Source organism: Leptinotarsa decemlineata, unplaced genomic scaffold (genome assembly GCF_025532065.1).
Source record: "Leptinotarsa decemlineata unplaced genomic scaffold, Ldec_3_MD MMD2_tig00000882_RagTag_RagTag, whole genome shotgun sequence".
Lineage (NCBI taxonomy): Eukaryota > Metazoa > Arthropoda > Insecta > Coleoptera > Chrysomelidae > Leptinotarsa > Leptinotarsa decemlineata.
Genome location: NW_027412556.1, coordinates 4,370,418 through 4,384,105, shown reverse-complemented (window position 1 = coordinate 4,384,105; position 13,688 = coordinate 4,370,418). Strand labels below are relative to the sequence as shown.

The window sequence follows — 13,688 nt, the reverse complement described above, 5'->3', positions numbered from 1 at the left end:
AGTATTGGTCACAGATACATTCATAAAATAAGAATACATGATGTCTTTGCTTTCTCAATGGCCGTCAGTGAGTCAGTTGGTCAGTGAATCAGTCACTCACTCGCAGAGTCAGTCAGTCAGTCTGTGAGTGAGTCAGCCAGTCAGTATTGGTCACAGATACATTCATAAAATAAGAATACATGATGTCTTTGCTTTCTCAATGGCCATCAGTGAGTCAGTTGGTCACTAAGACAGTCAGTCAGTCAAATGGTTAGTGAATCAGTCACTCACTCGCTGAGTCAGTCTGTGAGTGAGTCAGCCAGTCAGTATTGGTCACAGATACATTCATAAAATAAGAATAGATGATTTAGTATACAACAAAGTTCTCATACTCATCAAAAATCAATATTTCAATCTCTTATGACCCCTCTTACCATCTGACCTGAAAGACCACTCACCATACAAACTAATCGGCTTCATTAAGAAGCTGGGTTTATTTGGTCGAGTGTGAATAGGTGTGAGCCACAAATAAACCCTTGCGGGTTGCGGTGGAGGGTCGAATAGACCCACTCACTTTGGACCTAACCTAACCTTATGAAATTCAGTTCCAGCAGATTTGCTAAAAGGTTTGTCTTCTGATATATACGTCTGTTGAAAAAATAAGGTAGTAATTTTTCTCAAAAAATATTCATTTATTCATCAATTTCTACTTTATACCTTTTTAAAGTAGTCCTCCGATATTATACACTTGTGCCAGCGTTTTTTCCAAACGTCAAACGGTTCTGATACGCACTTTTTGGTATGTTCTTGAGCTCTCTTAGCAATTCGGTTTTTATCTCCTCAATCGTTGTAAAACACCGTCCTTTCATGGGTCTCTCCAATCTTTGAAACAGAAAAAATCTCAGGTAGCCAAATCTAGTGAATACGGTGGCTGAGGAATGATAACGGTGAGTAGGTGCATTATCGTGATGCAAAAGCCATGATTTGTTTTTCCACAATACCGGACTTTTTCTCAGTATTGCTTCTCGCAAGCGGCGCCTAACTTCAAGATAATGCGCCTCATTGACCATACGACTATGTGGCAAAAACTCCTGATGCACTACGCCACGGTAATCGAAGAAAAAAGTCTCGACCTTCTGTGAAAACATTTTTTTGACTCAAGAGTACAATCGCCATATGCCACTGTCAACATTTCAAATGTTTTTTGGGCACTTAATTACAGTTTTCACACAATTAGCATATGTTCGAGACGGATGTGCCAACATACATAAAACTGCTGATCGAATCTACTTCTCCGCGAAATTTGAACATTCACTTGATATTTTCAACAGAACTCGTATATTCCGACACAATGAAACACGTAAAATACTTGTTGAAGTATTTGATATCTCAATATATTAAAAAATATCACTGTATTTAAGGGATTTAAACTGAAAAGTGAATATTTTTAGTAAAGTTTTTGGGAAAAAGCTTTTTGGCTAGAAGGACAAAAAGCTTTTTTTTCCAAAAAAATGGGGATTATTTCCCGAATACCTTGGAAACTGTCACTTGATTCATTCTTGGACAAATAATTTACTAATACTTATGAGATATGATGTACCAAAAAAGGAAGGAAAAAGAAGCGACTCGATATTTTATAATAAATCATTTAATTAGATCCCGCAATGGATTTCCTCGACCTTTTCCTTTTTGTAGGCCTGTCCTTCAGTCTGGATACGAAAGAAGTTAATTGCTTTTCCATCGACATTGCCCTTGTAGCCTGGAGAAGTTTCTCTTCTACTTTCCTATTTTCCTCAGCTTTGACGTAAATACATTTCAATATCACTTCATAGAATTCGAGGAAAGTTAGTTCATATCTCCAGTTAACGTTTGTTCGATTGGCACAGAGGATTTTTGGGCATACCCCACGCAAACAACGCAGAATAATTTTTTTACCCAAATTTCTGAAAGTGTAAAGACTGTGGCAGAAAACATCAGGAGATTCTTCAGTTTCCTTATCGAAATAACTTCTATGTTCTTGACCTGTAAATTCGGAGGATCTTTAAAAACTCAACTGAAAACATAAATATAACACTTCACGTACAAGAAACAGTTCGTGAAAATGTTTAGTAGAGTTTCAGATTTGAATGACTGAGTAACACAATAATACAACAGAATCAAATAAAGCCAAAATATTAAACTAATAATGAAAGGTTACAACTCTAATAATGTATTGAGCTATGGACGTAAACGTGGTTTTCAAAATTCTTCCACATTTTCTCAATTCTCATTCAAAATCATTACTGCCTCAATAAACGGATATTTTTCAGCATTTTGTCTAGGCGCTTTGAAGACTAATATAGCACCAAGTCACGACCACTAATACAACTGCAACAGCATAAAGTAGCACCATTAAATATCCCTTCAGAGACTATTGAATATTCCATATTCAGAAAACAATTTTAAAAGAAAACTAAAGTTTCAATAGATAGATATTTTCTTTATGATAATACACGAACAAGTTAGAACCAGTTCTGTTCAGGTATTTTTTATGTGAAACATCTATGTGCAAGCGGCTGTGCGATTATCTTCCCAGTCAGTGAGTCAGTCGGCCAGTCCGTCAATGAGTCAGTCAGTGTGTGAGTTAGTCAGACAGTCAGTGATCCAGTCAGTTTATGAGTCAGTTAATTAGTCAGTCAGTCTGTGAGTTAGTCAGATAATGAGACTGTGAGTCAGTAAGTGAGTCAGTCGGCAAGTCAATCCGTCAGTGAGTGAGTCAGTCGGGAAATCAGTGAGTCAGCCGGTGATACAGTGAGTCAATAGGTGAGTCAATCAGTGGGTCGGTCAGTCAGTCAGTGAGTCGGTCAGGCAGTGAGTCAATGTATCAGTGAGTTAGTCAGTCAATCATTGAGTCTATTATAGCCAATGAGTTGGTAAGACAGTCAGTGAGTCAGACCGTCAGTGAGTCAATAGGTCCAGTCAGGTACTCGTCGAGTCAGTCAGTCAGTCTGTGAGTGGGTCAGCCAGTCAGTGAATCAGTCAAAGAAAAAATCAGCCAGTTGGTCGATGAGTCAGTCAGCCAATCAATCAGTGAGTGAGTCAGTCGGTCAGAGAGCCAGCCAGTCAGTCTGTCAGTGAGTTGCCCATTCAGTCAGTCTATCAGCGAGTCAGTCAGATAATGAGACAGTGAGTCAGTCTGTCATTCAGTGTGTCAGTGAGACAGTCTGTGAGTCGGTCAGTCGAATCAGTGAGTCCGTGAGTCAGTGAGTTAGTGGGTCAGTAAATCAGTCTATCAGTGAGTCAGTCAGTCGGTGGGTCAGTGAATCGGTCAGTCAGTAAGTTAGTCAGTCAGTGAGTCTGTAGGTGAGTCCACCGTATAATACAAGTCCATTCAGGGATATCTAATAAATATCCATCTTATGTCCAAGAATATTCCGACGTGAATAATACATGAATTGGATATTCACAAGATAATCGGTGTTTTTAGATATATGGAAAACAATAAAATTGTCTAGTATTGTTCTCGTGCTTCTTATTCTTTTACTAACCTGGAACATAGTAAATTTCATGACCCAATGGCACTGCGTTGAAACCGGACGTGAAGCTTTTCCTACTAGAGTCCGGACGAATAGCATAGTAACATGGTGGATCAGTGCCTTTTTTTACACAAGTGGCGTCAATGAAGGCTTTCACAGAAACAGGATTGCCAACAGACAGGTACAATCGATAAACGGCTGTCATTGGGACGACATCCAGATAATCAGACAGAGCCGATCCTGCAAAACGTAAGGACAAAAATTATTATTTTCAAAGAAATATAGGTTCATCATGTATACAACGTGTGGACGTAAAAGTCCTTCCTCTTAACTCTTCAAAATGGTAAGATATCAACAATAATGTGGCGTAACTCGTCACCTCGTTTGAGAGGTCTTTCAATTTTCTATCGAAAGCTGCATGCATCTCTTATTTCATCCAAGATTTCTGGAATGTACTACGACTGTGTGGCATACACTAACTAGTATAAATCCCCATGTACTACATAGTACAAATCTGATGTCAAATAATATTCGGAATGAAAATAGTGACACTAGAAACCTCGGCCGTGAAATCCTTTTTATTATACACGAATCTACTCTTCATTTCACCTATTTCTTTTTTTAAGAAAGCAATAATAATGTATCTCTACAATCTTCTCAGTGATATCACTTGGGACTCGATTTTTTTGAATATCACTACGAGGTCCGGCTATTAAATAACGAGATTGGTTACAAAAAAGGGTTTTATTATAGAAATTATTCTACATTTGAATGCTCCCCTTCAATATACTCTCCTCCTCTCGCCACACACCTTTCCATACGTTTTTTCCATTGATCGAAGCAGTGCTAGAAGTCTTCTTTGGTGAGGGCCTTTAGGAACTCTGCCGTTTTTTGCTTTACCGCTTCTATCGACTGAAATCGGATCCCTTTCAAAGCAGATTTCATCTTCGGAAACAAAAAAAAAAAAGTTGCACGGTGCTAAATCTGGCGAGTACGGCGCGTGTTCGAGTAGTGGAGTGCGTTTATCGGCCAAATACCGCGTTATGGGCAGGTGTGTTGTCCTGGTGCAAAATCCACGAGTTGCTCTTCCACAACTCGGGCCGTTTCTTACGAACTCGTTCTCGCAGTGTTGCCAAAACTGACCCTCTAGAACCTGTTCAGTCATCACCATACCGTTAATGTAAAAAAAAACGATCAACATTGCCTTGATTTTTGATTTTGACATTCTTGATCTCTCGGCCCTCACTGAAGCGCTTACACCACTCAAAAACACGCGCACGAGATAGAAAATTGTCCCCATAAGACTCTTGCAACAAATTTTAGCACTCAAACGGAGTTTTTTTCAATTTAACGAGAAATTTGAGATTGATACGTTGCTCTGGTTTTTCGTCAGATATGGTTTTCGACACGAGAAAAAAAATACGTTCGTTTCAAACCGCTACTGCACAAATACTATAATAATGACGAAAACGTGTTTCGGTACGTGAATAGAGAAGATTTCCAGATACCCAACGCACTAATCGTTTTTTCCCCAACCCTCTATAGCACCCTCTGGACACGCAGTCTCGTTATTTAATAACTGGACCTCGTATGTTGAAACATTGAAATGTTGTGACAAACTAATGATGACTCAATAGTCAACTTGTTTCAGAAAGCTTGAATGTTACCTACAGAAATTTCACAGATGCTCACTCGGAAAGGTGTAACTCAAGTGCTGATATCGTATGGATACTATAAAGGGCCTTACAAGCGAGATTTTCGAACTTTAACAATTGATAACGGCCATTAGTCAAATCACACTGGTCAACAACATTTTAACTGTTTTTTGTCACATGAAAACTTATATCAAACTTTGAATCTACTAGGGTCACTAACCACTATTGTATCAATGAAAAAAATTGACACAACAGGTTTTTGTCTTGACATCAAAGCATATATTTTGGTGAAAATTACAAAAATCAACTATAATCAGAGAAATTATTACTAACTGTACAATAAATATTTATGATTTTCGTGAATATTTGTCGTATTTGTTAGCCTACAAATATTCTCCCTTCAATTTTCGCGCTGCTGAGTTTGCGGAATTTCTTTTTTAGATATAAAAATCCACTGACGACATCTTTGCGTATAGCTTTTACAAATTTTTTCATCAGACCGAGTGCAACGGTGGTAAAAGTATGTCATCAGGGTTCACTAAAGACTTATTTTTGACATTTATACGGCCTGGAGTAAGTAACTTACGCTTTAGCCACATTTTATTTTAATAGTAACTTTTTCTGTCTGCTGTCCCATTCGCAAATAAAACAGCAAAATTTTGTGTAATCAACATGTAGTCCAAGCAAATAAAAAATAACTTAAATCACCACAAATTTTAAAAGCGGGTTCATTGTATTTAATTTGTTCAAGAAGAAATCTCACATTTTCGTATGTCTCTTCCATAGCAGGCAGAACCATGAGCAACCGACACTGAAGGGTATTAGTTTCTGTTATGCAGCAAATTTGCTCTCAAACTAGTTTTTGAGAAGTCAATGAACAATCGCCAGTGACTTGGATCATCTTCAAAATTCAATAAATTTATCACAACATAAATATTATGGCAATGGACTAAAATCAGTTACAGTAAGCTTTTATTTCATCGTCACAATGTCGAAAATGAGAAACTTTTGAAAGTAGATTCCAGTCCTTTAATCTAGACCCCAAAAGCTCAGCCTGTTTTTTAGACAAATTCAAATCACGTACCAAATCGTTAAAATCACTTTGTATTTGCGGTTCATAACTTGGGTCAGTATCTTCATATTCCTCATGCGAACATGTTCTTTCGGACTGGAATCCCGACTTTCTGGTCGATTTGGAGGCTTCGGCAAAAGCAGTTCGAGACTAAGTAAGATGGGTCCGTTGGCCGAAGACAAGCATGGATACTGGATAGTATGTTTGGACTCCGTTGTAATGCCTTTTATTTTTGTTTGACTCAAATAAAAGCCCAAACTAATAGGAGTCTCACACACGTTACACAACATTTATCTGGGACCCAGAATTTATCTTGATGCTGCACAGTAAATCCAAAATATTCTTAAAAGCACTGTTCAATTGATGGGGTGAAATTTCGACGCAGGAATGTAAAAAGAATGTAAAAAAGATTTTTTTTTCAAAACTTTCGTTGCATATTTGCAATGTACCTAACGAAAATAAAATGTATGTTAGCTGATGCAATAGTTATACAGCCACCTGAATGACGTATATTAGGTCAGACATGAATATATAGCTGTCACAAAAACTGGATGTGATTGAAACAAAATTATTATATATTTTTAATGGGGGTAGGTCAACATAAACAAAACACATCAGAAAGTTCATGTGACAAAAACACTGTTGACCTGTGTCAGATGTCATTTATTCAGTCTGTTTTGCCAAATCACCGGACAACGTACCGCGCGCTTCGCCCATTTTACGGTCGCCATAACCGTCCTACCAAGAGCACTATTCTCGCGATGTGGTGGATAAATTTGTGTCCACTGGTTCAGTAAACGATCGACCAACACCCATACGTCGACAAAACGCAAGATCTGCAGAAAACATCGCCGCTGTCTGTGAGAGTGTACAGGAGAATCCTCGAGACAGTCGATTTCGCGTCGCTCACAAGAGATCGGCCTTTCGCAGACCACAACTTGGCGAATTTGGCGTCGTGACTTGGGCCTTTACCCATACAAAATTCAACTGAGCCTGGAACTGAAGGTAAACGACCATTGACAACGACGTGTGTGCGCTGAATGGGTCCTAAGTCAGTTGGCAACGATCGAAAAATCATCTTCAGCAATGAGGTTGGTTTTTGGATAAATGGGTACGTAAATGTAAAAAATTTGGGACGATACTAATCCACATGAGATCCAAGAGCGTCCAATGCATCCCGAAAAAGTCACTGTGTGGTGTGGATTATGAGCTGGCGGCGTTCTCGGTCAATATTTCTTCGAGAACGACGTTGGCCAGGCCATCACTGTCAACAGCGAGCACTGTAGGCCGATGATTACGAACTTCTTTTGGCCTGAATTCGATGATCTGTACACCAACGACATGTGGTTTCAACAGGACGGCGCTACGTGCCACACAGCTCATGCCACATTGGATATTCTGTACGATTTGAGGGCATGTTCATCTCACATAGAGGTGGTGTGAACTGGCCACCAAGATCGCTCGATTTGACTACGTTTGACTTTTTATTGTGGGGTTTTCTCAAATCGCAGGTGTATCCGAATGAGCCACAAACCACAAGGGTCCTCGAAGCCAACATAACCCAAGCCATCGGTCAAACTCAGCCTGATTTATGCGCCAGAGTCATGGAAACTTGGATGTCCTCAATAGGTCTTTCGAACGAATAAAATATTCCGATGATATCTCGCACACACTTTGTTTCAATTAAATTTAAAAGATAGGAAGCGAGTTTTTCGATTTTTTTGCATTTTCTGAAAACATTTACTATAGTAATGTATATTTATTTTTACACCATCAGAAAGTAGATATTTCAACGAACAAAAAGCACATCGACTTTTTAAAAAAGCTGATATTTTGACGCAAGAATTTTCGATTGAAAATTAGGATGCTTTTTTGATATTAAGTCAAAATAAGATGAGAAAATAAATATTTGAAATCAAATAAATCATAGTGTATTTGGGACATAAAAAGATAAGTTTTCATCAAATTTCGTAGAGAGAAATAAAAAACCAAAAACTTGGTTATTTGAATTTTTCACATAAATTTTGAGGTTATGTGAAAAAATGGTGGATACAAAAATATTAGATCTTTTTATTGCCTACAACTTTGCCGTTCAACTTTTTTCCATAGGACTTGTAATTTTGCCCCCCCCCCACTTCCCGAACTCAGATCGCCCGTAATGTATTTCTCCTTTCAAAAATTATCTATCCTGGTCTATTAATAGGCCTTTTCATCATAAGACGAGCGCAAGCGTAGCCGTCATGTTGAAATGGCGGTAATTCAAAACATTCGTACTGTTTTAATCAACAACGGCTGGGCAAGGAATATTATCTCTACAAGCAAATAAATTATTGGAAAAAACCATTGATGGTGCTTCACTTGTTTATAATTCAGTTGAGGCTCATAATTGTGAACAATTAAAAAGGTTGTTGAAACGTCATGGGCATCCACAAAAAGGAAAAACAGTGAGCTGATTGAGAGGTTAGGTATCAGCATTTGTTTACTATCTAAAAGCATATAAAAAAATTGTATTTACAGTTTTATTCTTATTGATAATGTCAATTTATTTGATGTAATTGGAAATATATTTCAGTTGAGACAAATAAGGGGACAATAATATGGTCTGCAAAATCACCAGATCTTACTATTTTGGACTATTTTCTATGGTGGAAATTGAAAAATAGGATTTACGCTGGCAGAGAGATAGAAAATGTGGAAGACTCGAGATTGAGGATTTTGAATGATTTCGCAACAACGCAGTAAATAAGTGTATTAGGGGCAATAAATGATATGAAAAACCGAATTTAAAAATGTCTCGAAATGGAAAGACTCCAATTCGAACATTTATTGCGCCAATAATTTTTTTGGGTACCTGTATAAATTACTTCATTTCAATTTTCATTACAATTATAGTATTTGTTTCGAATGTTATTATTGCTATCATTTTTTTTTTCTGCTTATTAAAACGCATATAATATATTTTTGATGTAGTTATGTTTCAAATAATCATAAAAGGTTTTCTTATTTGAAGTTCATTGTAGAAAACGCTCAGAGCAATGGAAAAAAATATGAATAGGTACCTAAAAATGAATAAAAACCCTCGAAAAACTCTACGATACATAGGAAGACGTGAAAGTTACTATTATGTTTTTATTCAACTCAGTCAACCAATTTCCAGGGCCGTAATTTGAAAGGGAATAATTCACACAATTATAATCGAATATTACCGAAACATCCCTGAATATAAAATTGAATTTAATTTCTCAGTATGAAGTGAAGGTCTCTGATCCAAAAACTACAACAAAAAATACAGGTCAGTATTTAAAAATTCATTGATGGGGGTGGCCCAAGTCAGATGACACCCTGTATAAAAGATTCATGGATATATTCTGAGAGCCCACATCAAGTGGCAAGAGCAAAATGTGAACAGATTTTCAATATGTCTGCGAATAAAGAAGATGTAGGCAAAAAAATAATTTGGGATTTTTTGGTTTTTCCTGTATATCTCCAGAACCAAAAGAGCTATCTTCGATTTCTTCACATCATTGAATAGGTCTCTAAAATACACAACTTTGCCATAATTCAACCGACACTCTATCTCTTATCGTTTACGAGATCCCCATGTACAGAAATGAATTTGAATAGCCCTGTATATGAAATTTACAGTCAAAAATGCAATAAGAAATAATGTACATATGTTGAAATTCCTGATAGCTTAAAGGATGAGGGTTTTGTTCAGTTGGACCACTTTCTTCAATAAAATGTAGTGGGCAAATATAAGTAGTATCCTTGGTAACATCATCAATAGATTTAAAGCCTCGGTCACTCCTGCCACATTTTTTCACTCATAATTCACATTTCGCACATTTTGCACATTCTTTAATGTGTAATTTGCTTGATGATTTGATTTTTTTTGCGATATTCAAGACAAGGCTTTGGAAAGTTTATGAAATTGTATGTGTTAGTTTTGATTTGAATGATTTGTATCGTGTATCACTTTTACATACTCCATAACAATACCGTTTTGTTGGTCCTTTTCGTACAGATAACATAATTATAATGGAGTATACAAATTTTTTCTGATTATTTTGACTTGCTACTTTATTTTTTTTTCAATTTTTTTTACAATTAATAAACTTCAATTCATATTTTAATTTTCAAAACATGAGTTGCGGGCTCTTCAACATGGTTGTTTACAAAAAACAGTACGAAAAAGATGGCTGATACTGACGCAAGCGTACAAAAAAAATTGTGATGAAAAGGCCTATGAAAGACCCGTTATTATTTCGAAAAAGTCATACCCTGGAATTTCCCGGCACATGGATATACCAGCTCAATCAAAAAGTCTTTGAAAATTTTCACCACGCAACCCACGGTGAAAGGAACTCGAAGATATTTTCCATTGACGAAAAGCAGCCAGGAACAACCAACCAAACATTGCACGAACTGATAAAAATAAATGGGCTCGAAGGGATTGTGAACACTCTCAATACAGCTTGAGGCATTATTTGCTAGGAGTCGATCCAGTTCCACCAAAGCGATGCCTTCTTGATGTATGTGAATATCTCTCAATAGCTGCCACAGGAACAACCGTATCAAGACTGGCTTGAAGTTCAGAGATTTTTTTTTCGTGAATGATGCATATGTATTATAAATACTGGTAAGCTTGGGTAAATGTATGGTTATGAAGTTCTTTAAGGCTAGCTCTTCATTTTCTTTCATCATGAGCTGTTCCTCTTCATCGGGTATATAATTACCAGGTAAACCATTCTCAGGAACGCTCGAGGTTTCATCCACTCGAACATCTGAACTGAAATTGAATTGAACGACATCATATGAAACCATTTTTGTTGGTCAAGAAGTTATTCAGTGTAATACAGTGTCTGTTCAAAAAGTAAGGTGAATTCCCATTTTTCTCCATTGCGACTGTATTTCAAGCGGAAATTTACGCTTTTGAATTGTGTGCGGAGAAATTGGAAGATGCCAACCTCATACACAAGTCAATAAAAATATTCTCGGACAGACAAGCGGCGTTGGAAGATTTTAGCTCGTACCGAGCAGCGTCTAAATTGGTAGAAAATTGCCAAAAACGACTCTCCTCGATAGGAAGACTTAACGGATTGTCTTTGGTCTGAATTACTGGCCATACTGGCCTGGAAGGCAATGAGGCTGCTGACTCCCTTCCAAAGAAGGATGATGCAAGCAGCCTCAACGTACCAGAACCTGTCATTGGTATTGCTTTAGGCTTTGCCAAACGAAGATTGAACATCTGGATGGCTAGAAGATTTATGGACTTCTGGCACACTCTTCCAGGATTGGCTCACTCCAAGGCGTTTATTCACCCTTCGAAGCTTGATACCAAGCAGTTGTTGGACTACAGTAGGGATGAACTACGATGTCTAACAGGCCTTCTTACAGGTCACTGTCATTTGAATCATCATATGCAGAGACTCGAACTGTCGGAAGACATTGTGTGTCGCCTCTGTTTGGAAAATGATGAAACAGCAGAGCACATACTTTGTGCCTGCCCCGCTGGGAACCGAATCAGGTTTTTAGAGTTCGGCAGAGCCGTATTCTTACCATGTGACCTGAAAGACCACTCACCATACAAACTAATCAGCGTCGTTGAGAAGCTGGGTTTATCTGGTCGAGTGTGAATAAGTGTGAGCCGTAATAAACCCTTGCGGGTTGCAGTGGAGGGTCGAAAAGACTCACTCACTTTGAACCTTACCCAACCTAACCCATTTACCTCTGAAACATTTGCACTTGTGCCAGCGTTTTTTCCAATACTCTAATCAGTTCTGATATGTACTTTTTGGTATATTGGTACATAAGATTTTATGTGATGCCTGGACAAAATTATTTTTATTGTGAAACCTAGTTTACTTTCATTCTATCTAGACCTAGAATTGTATTTATATGAGTGTGTGTACCTTTGTATGTTTATATGTATGCATGTTTATAACTATAATTATGACTTATCCCATCTACACATTATGTAGCAAAAAGGATCAATACATCTATCTATCTATCTATGTCCTTGAGCTCACTCAGCGATTCGTTTTTTTGTTTCTTTCATGAGTCTCCTAAATTTTGGGAACAGGAAAAAGTCGCAGGGGGGCAAATCTGGTGAATACGGTGGCTGAGGCATGATAACGGCTTTGTTTTCGGTACATCAATCTGTGGTCCTCGCTCAGGAATTGTTGAATGGCGTCAACGGCGATACAGATTTGCTTAAAAAGGGTTATAACTGGTGACGGATCATGGGTACATGATTATGACATCGAAACCAAAGTTCAATCGTCCCAATGGAAGAGCCCTGGAGAGTCAAGACCAAAAAAGCACGCCAAGTTCGATCAAATGTCGAGGTTTTGCTGACTGTTTTCTACGATTACGGTGGCGTAGTGCATCAAGAGTTCTTGCCACATGGTCGTGGCGAGAAGAAATACGAAGAAAACGTCCTGTATTGTGGAAAAGCAACCTCATTGCCTGTAAGTAGATTTTTTGGGAAAAAACAACACCGTAATCATGCCTCAGCCACCGTATCCACCAGATTTGGCACCATGCGACTTTTCCCTGTTCCCAAGATTGAAGAGAACCATGAATAGACGGCGTTCTGCAACGATTGAGGAGATAAACCCGAATCGCCTAGAGAGCAAGGACTTATCAAAAAGAGCATATCAGAACCGCTTTGAGGATTTGAGGAAAGGCTGACACAAGTATCCGAGGGAGACTACTTTGGAGGGGACAAAATAGAAATTGATGAATAAATGAATATTTTTTGAGAAAAATGAAAATTCACCTTATTTTTTTAACACACCTCGTATCGAAGTAGCTCAGAGAGTTTAATGAAGGTATTCAATTGTGTTCAAAATCTTTTTGGGAATATTTTCAGTTTATTACTAAGGAATTTTTTTTTCGAAACTACTATAACAAATCTTACATCCTATACAGGGTGTAACTGAATAAGTGTAAAACATCTAAGGAGGTGATTCCTCATCGAAAAAAAGATAGGATCTTTCATATAAAGAAATTTCATTGGAGCATCCCTTGTTAAGATACGGCCCCTTAAAAGGGGTGCATAAAATTTGTAAAACAATTTTTTTCACAAGCACTGAAAAAGTTACAATATTGAAATCAACCTGACGTTTTGTACTACCAAAAAGACACTTAGCCAGTAATTTATTTGGTTTACCCCATGGTTGTAAGGGGTGGAAAACGCAACCCCTAAAATTTATTTCCAATGTAACTTTTTGTCTTATTATTTGTTTACCATTCAAAAATTTATTTCCGATAGCCTGTTTCATTCTAAACAAAAATGTCTCTTGGGTTTTTTTTCCCAAAATAAACCAGTTCGCAGCGAAAAATTATTTTACGAACAACTACAGAGATACATCGTCATAAATGCGAACTAGATTTATTGTTATTTTGTAGTTAGTACCTGCATTAAACGATTAAAGGGTAATAAACGAAACTAATTTATTAATA

At 37.5% G+C, this 13,688-nt stretch overlaps 1 protein-coding gene across 1 annotated transcript in view; it reads right to left on the bottom strand.

The window, feature by feature from the left end:
- Positions 1-1,611: 1,611 nt before the first annotated feature.
- Positions 1,612-13,688, bottom strand: part of LOC111502761 (uncharacterized) — a 40,349-nt gene continuing 28,272 nt past the window's right edge. The window contains exons 9-11 of the mRNA XM_074174848.1: positions 10,502-11,010; positions 3,507-3,734; positions 1,612-2,001 (exon numbers count right to left, since the gene is read on the bottom strand). Coding sequence (XP_074030949.1) covers positions 1,628-2,001; positions 3,507-3,734; positions 10,502-11,010 — 1,111 coding nt within the window. The 3' untranslated portion in view covers positions 1,612-1,627. The remainder of the gene's footprint in view (positions 2,002-3,506; positions 3,735-10,501; positions 11,011-13,688) is intronic.